General features: G+C 38.4%; 1 protein-coding gene across 1 annotated transcript in view; it reads right to left on the bottom strand.

Annotated features, from left to right (window-relative positions):
* macrod2 (MACRO domain containing 2) overlaps positions 1 to 20,923 on the bottom strand; it is a 1,296,131-nt gene that overhangs the window by 66,664 nt on the left and 1,208,544 nt on the right. The window contains exon 9 of the mRNA XM_004914719.4: positions 9,316 to 9,397. Within this exon, the coding sequence (XP_004914776.1) occupies positions 9,316 to 9,397 (82 nt within the window). The remainder of the gene's footprint in view (positions 1 to 9,315; positions 9,398 to 20,923) is intronic.

The following is a 20,923-nucleotide window of genomic DNA, read 5'->3' as shown; positions in this document are numbered from 1 at the left end:
TGTTTGGCTTTCTTCCTACTTGAAACATGGTTTTATGTTGCTCCTTAGGAATATCCACTCGTACAATGTATATGCAGTTTTAAAAAGTACATTATGTCCTAACTTTATCCTTTATTTAATATTTGCAGGTGTTTTGAGGATTTGTTTAGAACTCAATCACCCTTAGGCCTCAATAAAACATATACAGCATCCCTTCCCAATATGCAAAATGACAGGCTGCTATTTCCATTAAATATGTCCTGTCATCACAGAGGGTCTATGTGGGTAATACAAGCAATATCTTTTATTCAAAGCACAGAAACTCGATGTGGATAAAACACTGAAACGAAAATGTAATTTTGTCTAAAAATGAAAACTATGCAAATACACACAAATTAACCAAATTGAGTTCAATAGTCTGCTGAATACCTTGAATTCATTCAATAACTATCAGGTTTTTTTCTTTTCGCAATAGAATTTCCTTAGGTGACAGAAGACAAATGTAACCCATTTACCCTGTGCTATGAAGAGAGACGGCTTCATTTAAATCTTCCTCTTGCTTTTTAACTATGCAGTGTATAATAACTGTGCCGTCTAAATTATTGAACCTGTTTCAGCTTTAATGGGAAATGAGTTATTTGCAGATTACTGGTCCTTTACCAGAGAGGTGTGCTGCAGCTTTGTTGCCTTTTATTGCTGTGTCCGACAGTGGATAAAGTGACAGTGGATTTTGAGAAAAGTACATCTTTGTCTTTGTCAATACAGGTATGGGACCTGTTATCCAGAATGCTTGGGACCTGGTGTTTTCCGGATAAGGAACTTTCCCTAATTTGGATCTCCATAACTTAAGTCTGCTAAAATCATTTAAATATTAAATAAACCCAATAGGCTTATTTTGCCTCCAATAAGGATTAATTATATCTTAGTTGGGATCAAGTACAAGGTACTGTTTTATTATTACAGAGAAAAGGGAATCATTTAACCATTAAATAAACCCAATAGGGCTGTTCTGCCCCAATAAGGGGTAATTATATCTTAGTTGGGATCAAGTACAGGTACTGTTTTATTATTACAGAGAAAAGGGAATCATTTAACCATTAAATAAACCCAATAGGGCTGTTCTGCCCCCAATAAGGGGTAATTATATCTTAGTTGGGATCAAGTACAGGTACTGTTTTATTATTACAGAGAAAAGGGAATCATTTAACCATTAAATAAACCCAATAGGGCTGTTCTGCCCCAATAAGGGGTAATTATATCTTAGTTGGGATCAAGTACAGGTACTGTTTTATTATTACAGAGAAAAGGGAATCATTTAACCATTAAATAAACCCAATAGGGCTGTTCTGCCCCCAATAAGGGGTAATTATATCTTAGTTGGGATCAAGTACAAGGTACTGTTTTATTATTACAGAGAAAAAGGAAATCATTTTTTAAAATTAGAATTATTTGCTTATAATGGAGTCTATGGGAGATGGCCTTTCCATAATTTGGAACTTTCTGGATAATGGGTTTTTCGGATAAGGGATCCCATACCTGTATACAATATTTTCTACTTTCCACTATAAATGTTTACATTGCCAAAGGTAACTTTCTTGATTAGAAATGTTAAATATCTCCAGGCTACAATTCTTGGGTTTGGCTTTGGACAAAATGTGCCCCTCAAATGCTAGACAATGAATTGGTAACCATAGATTCCTAAAAACAAAAGAACCATTCTGCTGCCACTTTATCACCTTGTAAAGACATCGCTATGGCCATAACAGGAAGCCAGTCTGTTAGAGCCCAACATATTTTCTATTGTAACTTGGCAAGAAGACATTAGCAGGTGCAAAGTTCTACCAGACTGAGAGAAGTATGGCATTTTCCTATTTGAACTAGATACATATTCGTTGGAAATGTGGAATTTTCCAGGCAGGTAAACGTTTAAATGAAGGTGCTGTGTCTGGATCATATAAAAGTTTATATTATGTATGTTGAAAGACAGTGAGAGCATCTGGAATATATCTTAGCAAGATGGGACACTTCAGCCTAAACCAGACAAACCCTTGTAAATCCTTCCTATTAATGGCACATGCATTTTCACTGTGCACATTAATCATAAATCATGAGTAACATGCCCATGTTTTCCAGTTTAAAGGGGAAATTAAACACAAATGGAAAATCAGGGGCCATGGGCTTTGAGGAAGGAAATCATTTGCAACCCATCTAATATACTTATCTTCTTGATATTCCACTTTCTTTTAAATTTGCCAGTTGACTGCTTATCTGAAAAACTCCAGATATTCCAGATGAGAGATCCCATGCTTGTATGTGCTGCTCACGTAAAATGAAAGATAAATCTGGTGTTTTTAGTCACCAGATGAGATGGTGTTTCTTTTTCATACAACAGATTTCCAAGTGATTAAGTAAGTGAGTACATTGCCAGGCTCTAAATCAGATTGATTCCAGATAGAAACTACTAGATCATTCCTTTGATTTGGGAAAGTCACTTAAACTTCCTTTTTATCTGGTCCCTGAATATTGATTGTTAAATTCTACAGGAGAGAGAATTATAGCAACAAGCAAATGTTGAGCATTGTTCTACTGCATTATTATTAGTGATGCTATATATAGAGCAGTTATCATTCTAATGCCATTTTAACAGCCCAGACCAGATTATTAATTGTATAATACAGGTATGGGACCTGTTATCCAGAACGATCGGGACCTGGGGTTTTCCAGATAAGGGATCTTTCCGTAATTTGGATCTCCATAACTTAAGTCTGCTAAAAGTCATTTAAATATTAAATAAACCCAATAGGACTGTTCGGCCCCCAATAAGGGGTAATTATATCTTAGTTGGGATCAAGTACAGGTACTGTTTTATTATTACAGAGAAAAAGGAAATCATTTAACCATTAAATAAACCCAATAGGGCTGTTCTGCCCCCAATAAGGGGTAATTATATCTTAGTTGGGATCAAGTACAGGTACTGTTTTATTATTACAGAGAAAAGGAAATAATTTAACCATTAAATAAATCCAATAGGGCTGTTCTGCCCCCAATAAGGGGTAATTATATCTTAGTTGGGATCAACTACAAGGTACTGTTTTATTATTACAGAGAAAAAGGAATCATTTTAAAAAAAATTATTTTATATTTAAAAGAATTATTTGCTTATAATGGAGTCTATGGGAGATGGCCTTTCCGTAATTCGTAACTTTCTGGATAAGGGTTTCCAGATAAGGGATCCCATACCTGCACTAGGACCATAGATACTGTAACTGTAAGTAATAAATATGTGATATTTGTACAAAAGGTACTGTTTTATTATTAAAAAGGAAATCATTTTTAAAAATTAGAATTATTTGCCTAAAATTGCATCTATGGGACATGGCCTTTTTGTAATTCGGAGATTTCTGGAGAACTGGTTTGCGGATAACGAATGTCATCACATAGTTGAATCAAGAAAGAGAACTATACCCATATAAATGTATGAAATTGTTCGGCAAGTGCATTTATTTAGGTTACAAAATACTGTATGTTCTAGTTTCGTAGAGGAGAAATAAGGAATAAAGGCATAATCAGTTAGGTGGGGGGCATCTCCCAGTGATGCTAATTGCTTACCTGAGACCTCAGACTGGTGCTTCTGTTTGTTAAAAGTTGCACTGAATAGTGATTAGTGAATATGTTCTGTTTTGCTTCACACGGAAATTCGTAAAACGGCGAAAATGTTGCACTCGCCAAAAGTAATTTTTTTATACGGACAACAATTTTTTGATGCAGGCAACATATTTTTTGTGGGAGGGGTGGTCCAGTCTTACTCTGAAGCCCTGGGTCACTTGGGGGGGGGGCACCCTGTCAGTGATCATGCCTTTCCCTCCCCTATAAATATCATTATTTCTGCTAATACTCATGCTTACAGGAGAGCTCAGCTATCTAAACACATAAATAAATACATGAATATCGTACCCAACACAGTATATATAATACAGAAGGCTTTGATGCTTTGAGAACACATTTTATTAAAAAAAAACCAATGTGCCTTCTATGCAGCAAAATCACTACAGCGATTTTGAAAGGCCTAACTGATCCTTCTCAGCCTCAGAGAGATATTCCTACAGGACTTTCCATGCTTTCAGCTAATGCTGTGTGCCCATTTACTTTCCATTTATTCTTTTTGTGCGCTGCTTTAACATCACTCCATCTCTACCCAGTACGATATACATCACTGGACTTTGAGCAAAGTAATTGCAGTTATTTTCCTCCCAATCTACATTCTTACACTTTTGTTTTGATTTCCCGCTAATTAACAAGCTTGTTGATTTACATTGTTCTGATTTTAGATGCACATTTTCCTCTTAATCACTTTGCATCTCAGATGTACATTGTTCTGAGCTTATTATGATATGCTAAAATGTCTCTTGCCACAGGCTTTCCAAAACCAACAATACACAGCTAGTAATTCCATTATTTTGTTCTACCTTAAAACAAAGCAAGGAAAAAAACTGTTATTTACCTAGAATACTAATAAGAGTGGCAGATAGTGGTCTTTTTTCCACCATGAGATACATTGCAGAAGGATTGTAAATGTACAAAAATAACATATTCCAGTACAGGTATGGGAATGTGCAAATGCTTCGGATGACATTGCTGACTGCTTACAGCAAGTGTGTGTGCACAAAATTTGACTTTGGGGGTAGTTAAAAAATAATAAGAATACTACTGGGTAACTGGAGACCAGGGGTGAAGGTATAATTGGCATAATAAAAAGGCATAATTGGTTAATGCCCCCAAATATTGGGGGGGTTGACAGCTCTGCAAACAGCCCCACGTGACCCAATATAAAGCACTGGCAGAAAGACCTTCTAGTAGGGTTGGTGCCTTTGCCAGGGCCAAAACCAGAACAAAGGGGGTGAGATGATCGGCATTGGGTGTTGGGCCCATAAAGTTTAGGGGCAGGGTCGTGCTGTTATGAGCAGACATATGATATTACTTGTCTATCAGTTTTTTGTTCGGTTTCACGATGCTGAAACCTGGACAGAATGTTATGAACCAGGAAGCCCCTTGATAGACTAGCCCGTAGGGTTTAAAACTGAACAGGTGGCAGCCCTACCCTATGGCATTTGACTAAATAGGAGGCCAATCAAGGCATGCTAAAACAAAGACAATGCTGCCTAATAGATCATATGTAAATTTATATGATACCACTGAGAAATAATAGTGACATATAACTAGTTACATGTGGCATGTTTTTTTATCCTTATAGTATAATATCTTTATTCAGATTCACTTTGGTATTTAGTACATTTTCTGTAGGTTTGATGTACAGGTATGGGACCTGTTATCCAGAATTTTTGGGACCTGGGGTTTTCTGGATAAGGGATCTTTCCGTAATATGGATCTCCATAACTTAAAAATCATTTAAATACTGAATGAACCCAATAGGATTGTTTTGCCTCCAATAAAGACTCATTATACCTTAGTTGGGATCAAGAAATTTGAATTATTTGCTTATAATGGAGTCTATGGGAGACGGTCTTTTCCGTAATTTGGAACTTTCTTGATAACAGGTTTCTGGATAAGGGATCCCATACCTGTATATAGTTTACTACAGGTATGGGATCTATTATTCAGAATGCTTGGGACCTGGGGTTTTCTGCATATGGGACTTTGGATCTCCATACCTTAAGTCTGCTAAAAATAATTTAAACATGGCATGACCCAATAGGATTGTTTTACCACCAACTGGGTTGGACTGGGCACCGGAAAAAAAACCTGGTGGGCCCCACCGACCCAGAACTGTTCCTTTGGAGCTACCCCCCTGTCTGCTTTCTCCCTCCCGACATGCTGAAGATAAGTAAGAAGGTACGCGCGCTCAGGGGAGGGGATTGGGCAGGCAGCGGGGGCACCAGGGGTGGTAGCTCCGGTGGGCCCTGCAGAGGCCATTTCGACCCTGACCACCAATAAGGATTAATTATACTGTATCTTAGTTGGGATCAAGTACAAGCTACTATTTTATTATTACAGAGAAAAAGGAAATCATTTTTAAAAATTATAATTATTTGCTTCAAATAGAGTGAATAGGAGATGGCCTTCCCGTAACTCGATTCTTTCTGGATAATGGATTTCCAGATAACGGATCCCATACCTGTATAGAAATCCATCCAGTCAAGGCATGCCTACAATATGCTTATTTTGAAATTAAGTTTGTAAAATTTGCTCTAAAACGAAACAACTGTTTTATTTGAACATCTGTTTTTTTTTTTCCTGGTCCAATGTTGACATTTACCTTTAATTTACAAGATTTGCCACAGCAGCAAAACACGTGAGAGAGTAGCTGACATGTAGAATAACGTCCCAGTTATTGCAGTGCATGAGTTTATGGTTTGTTTATGATCCATTTATGATCACAGGATGGAGCCAGAGAGCCTCTCCATAGCTTTTTGTTTCCCTAATGGAATGCAAGCTCCGGCTCTTTCTCTTCTGTTCTACAAATGACTCTTCCTATAGAGCTGTAAAGGAGGCATTTTATCTGCTTTCTGTTGATACTGTAGTCATAAAAAAAGGAAATGCTTATTTTGATTAAATTATGACAGTTTCCACTTCAATTACAACACTTTCCGGGTTGCTTGAGATGTTTTACTGCAATTGCATTTGTGCAGTCATATGCCTGTTTATTTCATACATAATACAGAAACTTTTATTTACATTCATTTTGTTTCTGCGATGAGGTTCTTGGCTTGTTTTTTTCTCCTAATCTTTTATCATTGTGAAAAATGATGAACAAGGCCTTTTTATAAAGCTAGAGGCTGTGGTAAACAAGTAGGTTAAAACCTTCCCTCCACCTAATATTAACAGGGGGACATGCCCCATTTATTGAAACAAGCTTACTGGCAACTGAGGATAAACAGAAATAAACTGAAATTCAGGAATCCATTAAAGGGCTAGTACATTTATTGGATCTAGAAAACTCAAAATCATAGGAAAGCCACCTTTCATAGACTCCACGGTAATCAAACACAGGTATAGGACCCATTATCCAGAATGCTTGGGACCAAGGGTATTCCGTAATTTCGATCTCAATACCATAAGTCTACAGGGCCGGATTTATAATCCGGACCCCCCGAGGCCGCCCCCTGTCCGTCGGCGTCCCCTCCCCCCCACGCGCGCGCATGAGCAACCGGCGCACACCCCCCCGCACGCATGCGCACACTCGCAATCGCGCATGCACAGTCTTTTCAGTCGCATACGGAGCAGTGGGGGAGAGGTACCCAAACTTTAATATTTTGGTGCGGCGGCATGCCGCCCCCCCAATTTGTGCCGCCTAGGCCCGGGCCTTTGTGGCCTTTCCACAAATCCGGGCCTGTAAGTCTACTAAAAAATCCATAAACCATTAATCAAACCCAATAGGATGGTTTTGCATCCAATAAGGATAAATGATATCTTAGTTGGGATCAAGTACAGGTACTGTTTTATTATTACAGAGAAAAAGGAAATTTATTTTAAAAATCTAAATTATTTGATTAAAATGGAGTCTATGGGAGACAGGCTTTCTGTAATTTGGATCTTTCTGGATAACAGGTTTCCAGATAATGGATTCCATACCTGTAATTCACATTTTTATACTTAATTTAGTTTTTCTCTGTAATAATAAAGCAGTGCCTTGTATTTGATCCTAACTATTCCAAGATATAATTAATCCTTAGTGGAGGCAAAACTATCCTATAGGTTTATTTATTTAATGTTAACATGATTTTTAGTAGACTCTTATCAATGTACCATTGGTTACGAATAGAAAAAATTGGTATCTTTTCTAATGTTTAGAACTGTGCGTATTTTCCGTGACTTTTTCTTTAATATCCGCAACTTTTTTCGTACTTTGCAACTATTTGCGCGATAATTGGTGCGACAAAATCGTATTTGTCGCAACGAGTACGAATGTTTCAGAATTCATTCAAGCTTCTGTATCGTGCAGAGTGCAGAGTCCTTCGGAAAGCTTCCGGCATCATGCATTGAAGTGTCAAAGTCAGAAAGGGTTTCGCGCGTTTATGATTGTTGGAATACAAAAATTTCGAGACTATTGGATCACCATACGTAAACGATCATTTCAATATGGGAATTTTGGAACTTTCTAATCGTAAGTACAAATTTTCGTATCCAAACGAAAAGGATTTTTGTGACATTTTTGATCATCGGAAATGATTGGATTTCGTGATTCGTATTCGTACATTGGTGAATCGGCCCCTAAGTAAAGAGATCCAAATTACAGAAAAAAATCCTTATCCAGAAAACCCCAGTTCCAGAGTATTCTGAATAACAGGTCCCATACCTCTTTACTATGGCCCCTACTTTAGTAACTTAATAATAATAGTATTGCTGGCATAGACTTCAGTGAGTAACACTCTTGGGACAATACAACTGCCAATCAGGCTCTATAGCACTTTTATCCACAATTTTAAGTAATGAGCTTTACCAAGTTTGTTGTTAAGCTTTAGAAACCTTTTTGGGAATTTGTTTTCCTCAAGCTAAAATAATGAAGTCATAAAGAGTAAGAACAATAGACCCATCGCTTCACTGTTCTTTTGCACAGCATAAATCATATTGTCTAACAACACAAATCATGGCATGCACATGAGCAAGGAAGTGAAAGGGAATACACAGTGGTATCCTGTATCAAGCGGGAATACATGCAAAGCAGTCAGGTTTGGGGAAGAAAGTCCCCGATTTCCTGACCATCTGGTTGTCCGCAGGTAGCCTGCCTGGGTCCCCAGGTCAATTTCAGGCTTGCATTCCCCACCTCCCTGAGTTGGGAGTTATTCCTCCCTCACTTGGTTGATCCACGTCCAAAGGGATGTAATGTCTGTGTAGCAGTGATGTCACTTTCATTTTTGGGGTCCCCGGGTCAGTTTAAAGGCAAGGCATGGGTAGGGTTGGACAGGGTAGTGGGGACAGGGTAGAGGGTATAGCAGGTTAGTGGTCCAGGTTGGGTTGCACTTCTGCAGGTCTGGGCGCAAGTCACACAGATCACACTTATCTAGCTCTCCTTTGCTACACACAATCATTTTCTACAGGAAGGTAGCAGAGGCAACATGGGTAAGTGCTTTTAAAAAAGGAATGGCATGATTATTTAATAAGCCCCCATTGGCAAAACAAGTTATCAAAAAACTGTGGTTCCCGATTGCTAATGCAGTCAACTGACCCACTCCCAGCTCTATTTACAAATGATCTGATATTAGAAACAGAAGGTGGCATCTTGGCTGGGGGATATGGAAACCAGTTTTCACTATCACAACAGATCTTGTTTTCATGAATTTCTGTGTTTATCACATATACATTAATAGAAAATGTTACCTTTTGGAAAAAATTCATGCAATTTTCTCTTGTAGATTTTGAAATCAACTTCCAGAAAGACACAGAAAATGACGCGGTCGATCTGAAATGACACAGAATAGATAGATGTTAAGGAATGCAAGAATGCAAGCGGCAGCCAGAAGAATATTTTAATTTACATTATGCAGCTTATTACTCAAATGAAAGGAACCCCTGGTATAATCAGTACAATTTTATGTAGAATGTATAACTGCTATCTGACTGTCCAGTCAAATCATTCTTTATTACTTTATATAAATTTCTCCAGGCTGGGTCACAATTTCATATATAATTATGTACGCAATGATAATCTGAGCCAGCAACAAAAGGCAGACATATAGTTCTTCCGACTAAGTCCAACGAATGCAGAAGAAACACATAAATAAATAATGAAAATACGGTAAACAGTTTTAGAGCTTTTTTGTTAATTTATGGAGTATTATTTTTACATTCCCTCCGGTGTTTTATATATTCATAAAGCACAAAATAAAATATGATAATCCATTTAGAAAGAAGCATAGCTTTATGCAAAATGTAGTCTTGTGCCAAAGCATATTGTCCCTTATTTATCAAATGACAAATGTTAATATTATTGTCCTTTTTCCTTTTATATATAGTTTTGGAAAGTAGAGTACATCTTGTCCCTTTTTGTACCGTTCAGCATTTTATTAATTAAATATAGCCTAAATACATGAAAAGCAATATCTCATTTATTATGTGTATTAGGGGCGTGGAGTTCTACATTTATACATAAGATTAATATTCTCTAAGTGATATCCTTTTCCCACAGTGTGTTATCCAGCAGGTCCTTTCTCTCCTGTGGTTCATAAGATTGGTAGAGGGAAAGTAAGCAACAACAAAGAGTATAAGAAATGCAAAGCAAAGGATCTTACTATATTGCTATGTCAACAGAAATCCAAGCAAATAGATAACAGAACGGGGTCATTTATAAAGCATATAAGTTTATGGCAGTGACCCTACATAAGAACTGCAAGAAAGAGGTCCAAGGCAAAGGGCAACAAGAGAGACAACTGACATACAATGCTTGAATGGTAGTGTAACTAAATACAGCTGAGCTGAACAATATAAAATAGAGAAAACTGTAGTAGTAACCTGGATAATTACAAAATAACCAGAAATGTCTTCATTTGGCTTCAGTAAATGGTGAAATGTAAAAATAAAAAACAAGCCATCATATTGCACAATCCTACCATACTAGGTGCAATAACGACAGCAACCAATCAAATGTTTCCTTCTAAACAGGCGATTAGTAATTGCTACATGCTGATTGGTTGCTATAGGTGATTAGACGTGTAAATGTGTCATTTAGAGGTTCTTAAACTGTTGAGATGCTTGACTTAATAGATCTGAAGCAGAGAATGACAGCCAATCCTGATGACATTGTCAAAGAATATTCACTTGCTGTACTGTTTTTTTCTGAAAAACTTTTTTCAACGAAGGGGACCTTGAACTGAAAGTTCAGGGATTCTATCAGCGCTGCGGAATATGTTGGCGCTTTATAAATAGATGTTAATGTAATGTAATATTGTAATAGGAGAATGCTGATCACAGTGTAACTCTAATCCCAATTAAGGTATACATTTTGACTTTTTGCACCAACTCCATGTTTGGTCCTTGACAGGTAGATAATTAGCACAGATGTGCATATTCATTGAACAAGTGGGTATAGTGCCACTTTAAAGGAAGACTATACCCCCAGAATGAACACTTAAAGGAATACTGTCATGGGAAATATTTTTTTCAAAATACATCAGAATCCTGCATTGAAGTCTGTTTTTCTAAATCAAAAACAGTTTTTTTTTTATATTTATTTTTAAAATTTCACATGGGGCTAGCCATATTCTTCATTTCTCAGGGTGCCACAGCCATGTGACCTGTTCTCTAATAAACTTCAGTCACACTTTACTGCTGCGCTGGAAGTTGGAGTGATATCACCCCCCTCCCAGCAGCCAATCAGCAGAACAATAGGAAGGGAGCAAGATAGCAGCTCCCAGTAGATATCAGAATAGCACTCAATAGTAAGAAATCCAAGTCCGGCTTGGGACTCCTCCAGTTACATGGGAGTAGGAGAAACAATAGGTTGGCTGAAAGCAGTTCTAATGTGTAGCGCTGGCTCCTTCTGAAAGCTCAGACTCAGGCACAATGCACTGAGATGGCGCCTACACACCAATATTACAGCTAAAAAAAACGTGTTGGTTCAAGAATAACATTTTAAATGGCAAAATGAATTATTTTCCATGTAAACAGTGTATTTTAGAAATACAAAGTACACCATAGTATATCATCAGATATATATATATATTTCAGTAAATATTGCCCTTTTACATCCTTTCCCTTGAGCCGCCATTTAGTGATGGGCTGTGTGCTCCCTCAGAGATCAGCTGACAGGAAATAATGCAGCTCTAACTGTAACAGGAAGTAGTGTGGGAGTAAAAGGCAGAACTCTGTCCATTAATTGGCTGATGGGGCCTAGCATGTATGTGTGCCTTGGCTTGTTTGTGTGCACTGTGAATTCCCTTGATTGCAGGAATCGGCCCTTAATTCTTAAAATGGCAATTTTCTATTTAGGATCACCTAATATCACATACTACTAAAAAAGTATATTTTTATGAAATGGTTTCTTTAGATGAAGCAGGGTTTTACATACGAGCAATGTATTTTTATACAGACCTACATCATTTGGGGGTATAGTTTCCTTTAATGGCAATTTAAAGAAAAATGAGTCAAAACCCCTATTGCTCTAATTGCTAACTTTTAGCCCATTCTCGATACCATCAGTAATACCATTCTTTATTATAATAACGGCAAGTGTAGCATTTTGTTCAAATGGAAGTCTGTTGAGGAGTTATATAAGCCAAATAGTAACAGTAATTTTATTCTAACATTTAAGGAAGTTTTTTAAGGCATAAACACAACCCGTAAAAAAAAATCAAATCCAACATAACTAGGCCATTAGCGCTGCAATGAAGGAACGCTTTATGCAAAAGTAAGTTAAAGTTGAGATTAGTCACTGATATTTATAAGTCACAACATAACCAGAAGGAATTAAGAAAATCCTGCAGAATGTGAAAATCTGTTTAGCTTCCTTGTTTCCTGGCAGATATTTGGAAGTCTCTCATTCACAGTAAAGATTCTTTCTCTGAAAACCTGGCAGACTCTCAATAGGACCTGGCAATGAGCTACAAGGAACCCATAACTTCTATGCAAGCTGTCTCACTTTAGATAAATATGCATTACCCATGGCACAAGTAATACCTTTATCCAAAATGGGAGTATTGGAGCTCTTAACCTTTATTTATTTGGCCTTGATACAAAGAAAAAAAAACACATAGACACTTGCCTGTCCAACATCTCATTCCAAAACCAAGGGTTGAATGAATGTGGTCTTCTCTGGGCTCCTATGACAGCCTCTCTACGCTTCTGAGAAGGCTTTTCAATAGATGTTGGCACATTGCCGGTGGGATTTGCTTCCATCTGTATTTAAGAGCTTAGGTAGTGATATGGGGGTTAAGCCTGGCTCTCATCAGTGTTCCAATTCATCCCACAGGTGTTCAGTTGGGTTAAAGCCAGGGCACAGAGTAGGCAGCCACCTTATAACACTCCTAGTCAGCAAACCAATTCTGCATGGGCCTTATATTGTGCACAATGTTATTATACTGATAAAACTTGAAAAATTCTCCTCCGGGCTGTTGCCACAAAGGGTGAAGGTGAAAATTTGGTCAGTTTACTAAAATGAGAGTACAACATGATTTGGTGTCTAGGCGACATTTCTCCAACTGCTGTTATATAGTGATGAGATGAGGGGACCTGCGACACCGCTTGTCAACAACTTACAATGCCGCTTTGACTTCCTTACCTCAGCAGTTTCACAACAGTTCACACTTCCAGTCATGTACTTTGAAGGATTAACAACTGCCTCAGTGAGAATCATGGTACCATTGTGATTGGATCATACCTTCTTACACCTGTCAGTTTCAGCCAACGCCTAACTGAATAAGTTCAATGGAACCATTGTGATTGGATGTCTGTGGCTGTACTACCCTCATGGGGTTAAATGCCATGGAATTCCCCACCAGTCATTAAACTGATGAGTGGTGAAACACTTTCAAGAAAAACTGAGAATATTCATAAAAAAGGAAATACGAAGGCCAGATTGGTCAAAAATGTCTTTGTATGATGTAGTGACACCTGAGTCAGCAATGATGGGTGTGGCTTAATTATTCAAATAATTTGAATTAGACGGTGTTACCACATATTCTTGGTAATGATGAGTGAATCTGTCCTGTTTCGCTTCGCCATAAAATTTGCAGAACGGCAAGAAAAAAATGCGAAACAGCAAAAAATTTGTCGCGCAATTTTTTTTCCGTCTGCGTCTTTTTTGGTGCCCGTGTATATTTTTTGGCACCCATGCTTTTTGACGTGGCCATGCCCGATTTTGACGCGACTGCGCCCTTTTTTAGGCGCAACAAAAAACATTTCAGTGCGACAAATTTTTCCTCAGCGAATTTTCACAGAGGTTTCACTAAACAATTCGCCAATGGCAAAATGCGGAAATTCGCTGCTAATCCATGCCTGGCGAAGAAATTCGCTCATCACTAATTCTTAGCAGTTTATCATATATTAAATGGGCCAGATTCAATTCAGTGAGAAAAAGTTATCTCATGGTTCATCACGTGAAAACTTATGGACAAGATTCAGTTCAAAGAGAAAAATTCCAGTTTTTTTCCCCATAGACTTAAGCAGAGTTTTCACCTGATAAAATATGAGATAAGTTTTCCTAAATTAAAAATTGCATCTCAAACTGAATCTCGTCCATGAGTTTTCACACGATAAACCTTTTTCTTGCTGAACTGAATCTGGCCCATTGTATGATAGCAATAAATGTTGCATTTTGTCAGTGGCATATATTAACACACTGTGCTACATTTTGTGCTGTAAATTAAATATATGGGGCCACTTTGCAAACTGCTCAATTTTTTTGTTTCCAAGTATTGCAGGCAACACCCTTTCTCTAATACATAGTGCTTAGGAATTTGTGTCTGTGGCTGCTGATTATATATCAAGCCTTCAGCGGAACAAGGTTCCCTCCGCATTGTGATTTTATTTAAACAATATTTAAATGGTCTGTTCTGGCTTTGACATGTTATGACTAAGAAAGCCATCAGCAAAACAGGGAAAATTGTTTCTGAAAACATTTGCTTTGCTAATACACCCATCAAAAACAAGGAATTCATTTTTTTTTTTCAGACACACAAATTTGATAGCGTCTTTCCCATCAATCTTCTTCATTATTAAGCCCCTTTCCCGGGAAGAAGGATGCACAGTGATGCGTTTGAAATATCACAAAATGACCTCCATTTTTCACAGTTACTAGTTCTGTGACAGCTGACATAGCTGAGATAATCCTATATTCAGCAAAAAAAAAAGGCAAGCAAAATGCATATATTGTGATTGATGTGATTCAATATCTTGATAATAAATTGCAAACGGGAAGAATATTTTATTCACGCAAATGTCAAAATTAGTCTCCTGTTTGATAAAGAGATTAGCAAAACACTTCTGACTTCTCTGACTTTTTCGATTAACCTCCCCTCTTCTCTTTTTATTTTAAAAGCAGCAGATCAATGGGAGTTACAAAAAATATGCAGTTTGCCTCTTGGAACAAAAGGATCTGTGTAAATGGTTTCTTCTAGCCCTGTATCCCCTTATTGATTTCAAGATCTTCTTTGCCGGTTTTATTTGTTTTGAACTTTGTAGTTACATTTCCTTGTGTCCTTGTTTATCAACAGACTAAAATGCAAAATTCTCATATAAACTCCTGCCTTATTAATATGCTGCGGGGTGGGACTAAAATACATAATTAATCTGCCTTAATGACTAAACCCAAGTGCTGCTCTGTCTGCCACTCATCTCAGACAGCTGCCAAAATGAGATAGTACTTTGAGCATTGCAATCAATGTTGCTGATAAATGGTGTGCAAACCAGCCCTTAGGAGAAAGGCACCATAAATTACTTTAGCACTAAGTAAGCAAAACTACAGCACACTCTGTAGATATAGGATCTCTTATGCAGAAAGCACAGAATTACAGTTAGTCCATATCTCATAGGGGCACATTTACTAATCCACAAATGTCCAAAAGCGTCCGAATGCATTTTTTTCGCAATGATCAGAATTTTTGCGCCTTTTTTCGTCGCCGTTACGACTTTATCGTATATTTTCTGTGACTTTTTCGTCGCCATCACGAAAAAATCGGATTGTTTTTTCCGCCATTTACAATTGCTCAATACGAAAAAATTGCGACGGCGACGAAAAAAATCGTGCAAAATACAATAAAGTTGTGACAGCGACGAAAAAGTTGTGCAAAATATGAAAAAAACACGACGGCAACAAAAAAGGTCGCAAAATTTTCATTTCCAATCTGATTTTTTCCCATTCGGGATTCGAGGATTAGTAAATGTGCCCCATAGAGTGCATTTTAAGCAAACAATTCCAATTTTTAAAAATGATTTATTTTTTTATCTATAATAACAAAATAGTACAGGTATGGGATCTGTTATTCATAAAGTTCTGAATTAAGGAAAGGCCATAACACGTGGGATGTTTGTAGCCTTCCACAGGTGAAAAATGTACCAGTAGAGGTGATTTACTAAAGGCGACTTATCTAGTGATCAGTGCCCTAAGGCATTTAATGCCAGATGAGGCGTAGGGCTTACATTTTCGGCAAGCGGAAAAACGCTTGCCGAAAATACCAGCCTACGCCTCCTATTGTGCCTTCACCCGAATGAATGGAATATGCTTGGGGGCAGGTACATGTAGCGGAAATACGCATAAAAACGCAAGACTTTGCATTCTCGCATGTTTTTATGCGTAATTCGGCTACATGCTCCTGCATTTGAGTGTATCTCATTCATTCAGTTGCAGGCACATGTAGGAGGCGTAGGGCGGTATTTTCAGCAAGCGCTTTTCCACTTGCCGAAAATATACGCCCTATGCCTCATCTGGCATTAGCCTAAAAGTTTCACTTCTTTCCCATTATTATAAAAAGCCTCTGGACCCCTCAATGCTAAGTGGAGTTATTAGACACCATGAACCAGTTCAAATAGGGCACTAATCAGGGACTGCATTGCCAAGCTTCTTTTCTTTATATACAATAAATTAGCTTTTTTAGTTGATAACCTTACAAAAATATTAACCATATACCATATTTTCCGGCGTATAAGACGACTTTTTTACCCCAAAATATCTGTGCCAAAGTCGGGGGTCGTCTTATACGCCGGGTACTGCAGCTTGCTTCCTCATATGTCCGGCCAGGGCCGGCGTCATTGTTGGCCAGCGGAGAATTTGGTTGGTTGTGCTCCGTGCGTACGTACGTACGTACGTACGTACGTACGTACGCACGCACGCACGGGGCGCAACCAATCAAATTCTCCGCTGGCCACCAATGACGGCCCTGGCCCTGGCCGGACATATGAGGAAGCAAGCTGCAACAAGGAAGACGCAGACGGTGGGGGAGCCGCAGGGAAGCCACAGGGGAGCCGCAGGAGGTACGGTAGCTTGGATGTAGCTTGGATGGGGGAAGCTGAGGGAGGCCGGAGGAAGTTGCTGGGGGGGGGAGGAAGCTGGAGGAAGTCGCTGGGGGGGGTGCTGGAGAAAGTCCACTGCGCTGACTTGTACATTGCTAAAGGGTAACTTTAGCCAAGCACTATTCACAAGCAATGATTTGTTTCTTTATGGCTGCAACACAGAAGTGACATTCTGATTCGTTTATGCTCCATGTACACTCACAGCTGCCTACCTGCATGATGTATTTTTTAGGGGGGCCCTGGTTACCAATGTTTTAGGGGGCCCTGGTTACCAATGTTTTAGGGGGCCCTGGTTACCAATGATTTAGGGGGCCCTGGTTACCAATGTTTTAGGGGGCCCTGGCTACTAATGTTTTAGGGGGCCTTGGCTACCAATGTCCTGTGTGAGCACTCTAACCAATGAAAGCAGTTGTATACAACAACCAGCCAGTCGCCTGGCCTTTGGTGTGCGTTGGAAGAGGGGTAGTCTTATACAGCGAGTATATTCCAAACACTATATTTTAACTGGAAAAGTTGGGGGTCGTCTTATACACCCAGTCGTCTTATACACCGGAAAATACAGTATATATATATATACTTATATGTTAAATGGATTGTAACCTTCCTCGTCTACATATTGTAGTAACCTTCTTTATCTGCCACTTGAGCTATATTTACATATAAAAATAGTGAAACAATCTTCCTTTCCTTCACCATCTACATAGTAATTACTGCTATTTTAAAATGCAGACTGACAGTTACTACACTACTCAGAGGGAATGTGACTATCCGCTTTAGTAAATGCAGTGTTCCAAATCCGCATGCCAGAGAGGCTGCCTATCGTAGCTACACAATAGATATCTGACATGGAGTCAATCACACATGGTACAGCATTACATTTGATGAAAGAAGAATGTCTTTGGTGTAGAGAAAGTGTTTTTGGAACAACTAAAGCTGGCTTAATTAAAACATCTGGTTAAAGGAGAAGGAAAGGTCAAAACTAAGTAAGCTTTATCAGAAAGGTCTATGTAAATACAGCCATAAGCCCTCACAGAAATGCTGCACTGAGTCTTCTATCAAAAGAAACACAGGATTTCTTGTCTACTTTTTTGTAAACATGTTCTTTGGATACCTGACTTCCTCTCTCAGAAAAATCCTTCATTCCCAGGGCCAGAGTCTGCTCAGTTCTCTCCTCTTTTCCCTCTCCTGCTCCCCCCTCTCTTATAAGTGCTAGAGCTATACAACAGGGAGCTATGAAGACCAAGCTAAAATGGTAGCTGCTATCTTAAACAAATGGAGGAAGCTTCTAGGGCTCTTTACTCAGGTATGGTAATTGTTTCTGCAGAATAAATATAGTGTTCTAGGTGGCACTAATGTGGAGAATCTATGGGCAGTAAAATGCCAAAATGACTTTCCTTCTCCTTTTACAAATATTTATAAAAAAGGTGAAAAAGAAATGGCAGATACCAAGTTTATGATTTACATCATCTTACCCCCATTTTGACTCAAGGCAGTCTAGTTTTTTTTATCATTTTTAGCTCTGCACAAAAAAAGGGATTATACATTCTAATTAAGTTTTCTAGTCAACGAGGCAAGCACATTTAGAGGACTGCCATGGAGCTGACATTTTATATATAACCATTTAGATACAATTTCAAACTCTTAATAAAGCCTGTTTAGTTATAGTCCCATGCATATTAACATGTGCTCTTTGTTCAACTGAATAGGGAAGGGTTCATGGACTACTTTTTTGTGGTGCTTTTTTATCAGATCCAGTACCCACAGTTTGCAGGTAGGACTTGCTGATGTGGGAATGGGTGCAGGTTGGTGAGTCTCAATATAAGCAGTTTTTAATCATTTAAGCTTTTTGTTCACTTTTTTCACCCCTTCTCTTCATTTGATGATGTTACTCCCAGTTAAATGATGGTCAGTGGGTAGTGATACAGTTTAGGGGTAAGGTAGTTACTGGTTGATTTGATAGCTAGTCTAATTAGGTAAAAATGTGGGTTTTGGGTCTGGGTCGAGTCCGGGATTCAGAAGTTGGACTCACAGAAGACTTTACTCCTAACAACTAAAGGAAACTGACCCAAGGGCCTACCAGAAAAAGGGCTAGAATAGCAAGAGGATTTAGGGAAAAGCCAATCAACCTAGATACTGATTGGCAGTTGTGGGTCCAAGTGGGTAAAAATGCAGGTCATGGGTCTGGATTTCAAAAATTATTCTCACACAGGACTTTAACCCCAACTACTTCAGGCAACTTTCCCAAGGCAATGCCAGAAACAGAGAGCTAGAATACCAAAACGGTATAAGGAAAAAGCCTTGGCAGAACATCAACCTAAGTATTATGGGATACAGAATATTTTAAATTTTCATGTAAACAGTGTGAAACACATGCACCAAGCAAAGCCAGACACATGCAAGTAATAAAGCCATGTTTAGCTAGACGTCACAAATTAATTTCTTGTTGAATAAACACATACCACAATCAATTACACAGGGCTGCTAAAAATGTGTTGAATATCGTTAAAAACTCACCACTTCCCTTTGTATTTTTTTTCTCCCCCCTTTCATAAAAAACATCTGCAGAGGTGGCGCTGTTATGAAAACTTAATAAATGCTCTTTAATGTGTCAAGGAAATTAAAGTATAGAACAGAAAAGAAAGTCCCTGCTGCCCTTTATTATAATGAAAGTGCACAAAGGAGAAAGTGCTTTATTCCCAGAAACAACAGGGCTGGTTCTTTGATGTCACACGCATTAACGTTCATATAAGATCCATACCAACTTATCTCTACGGTGCTCTGTTCCCTTCATGTCACTGAGAACTGTCCAAGAACATATCAGCAATACATTCTGCCATTCCATACAGAAAAAAAAAGTCTTGGGTGGTTCAGACTTTCTTATTATGTCAGTATCATAGGAACATTCTATTTATTACTTACAGCATTTGAAGACAATGTGCAAGCAATCTACAATTTTTCATTACTATTTGGCCAATGAAGACTCCTGTTTGTAAAGTTGGTCCCTGGAGTTGTTTCCTTTTCCTTCCTGGGACCATTGCAGGCCTTTGCTGAGAACAGTAGTGATGACCACAATGGAGTGCACTGAACAAGAACTGCCTTTATTGCAGGCTTCTCAGTATCCAGAACAGGGCAGTAAACATACTGGTGAAACTAAGAGAAAGTTTCATGGTTGGAGTCACACACACTGCACACAGAATATTTCCCTTGAGGACTCCAGGACCCCTGTGTCCTTACAGTGCCCAATTTTAGCAAGCTGTCTCTCTATAGCTTTACTACAAGACCCTTACCCTAATCCTATACACTCACAATCCCTATCTGGTGTACAATCACCACTGGGGCTCTATCCCAAATACTAACCTGCCTAGCTCTCTTTCCTAGAACAAGCTACTTGTCACTTTCCTCCTCTCTATCTACATTAGAAAGGTGCAGGAGGCCAGGGTTCCCACTCAGTAGAATCTGTCTGTCTGCAGATCAAAGGTGAAGTGCCCAGCTAGTGCACTGCATTATATAGGGGCTGCCGAGTGGACTTGGTACAGTTACTGGCTGGTTCTGTGCATAGCTTTAACCATTGAAACTAATAAAATTATTATTTTATTTTACCTGCTTACATGTTTGGAGGAACAGGATCCCATATAATTAAGAATAAATATGTATATAAACAAGTAACCCTATCCAGAAGCTCCAATGACACTGCCAGCCCTTTATCTGGTTAAATGATGGATGTTCTGGGTTGAAGATTGCAAATTTCTTTTAGGATGCATACTCCATAGTTATTCTGCAGATAATAAATGACATGTACAAAAGGAGTGGACTTCATTATTATATCATTATATCAGTCAAGTTTTCCACCATCTTTTCATTATGTTTTGGTCATTTTTTGGCAGCTGTTCTAATAGGCCATACTTATTCTTATCAAAAGTATATATATGCTTTGTACAGATATTTATAAGGGACTATTTACTAATGGTATAAAGGGCAAATGAAA

This window comes from Xenopus tropicalis, chromosome 5, assembly GCF_000004195.4.
Source record: "Xenopus tropicalis strain Nigerian chromosome 5, UCB_Xtro_10.0, whole genome shotgun sequence".
NCBI classification, from domain to species: Eukaryota; Metazoa; Chordata; class Amphibia; order Anura; family Pipidae; genus Xenopus; species Xenopus tropicalis.
Note: the sequence above shows the minus strand (reverse complement) of the source record. Positions and strands in the feature narration are given on the sequence as shown.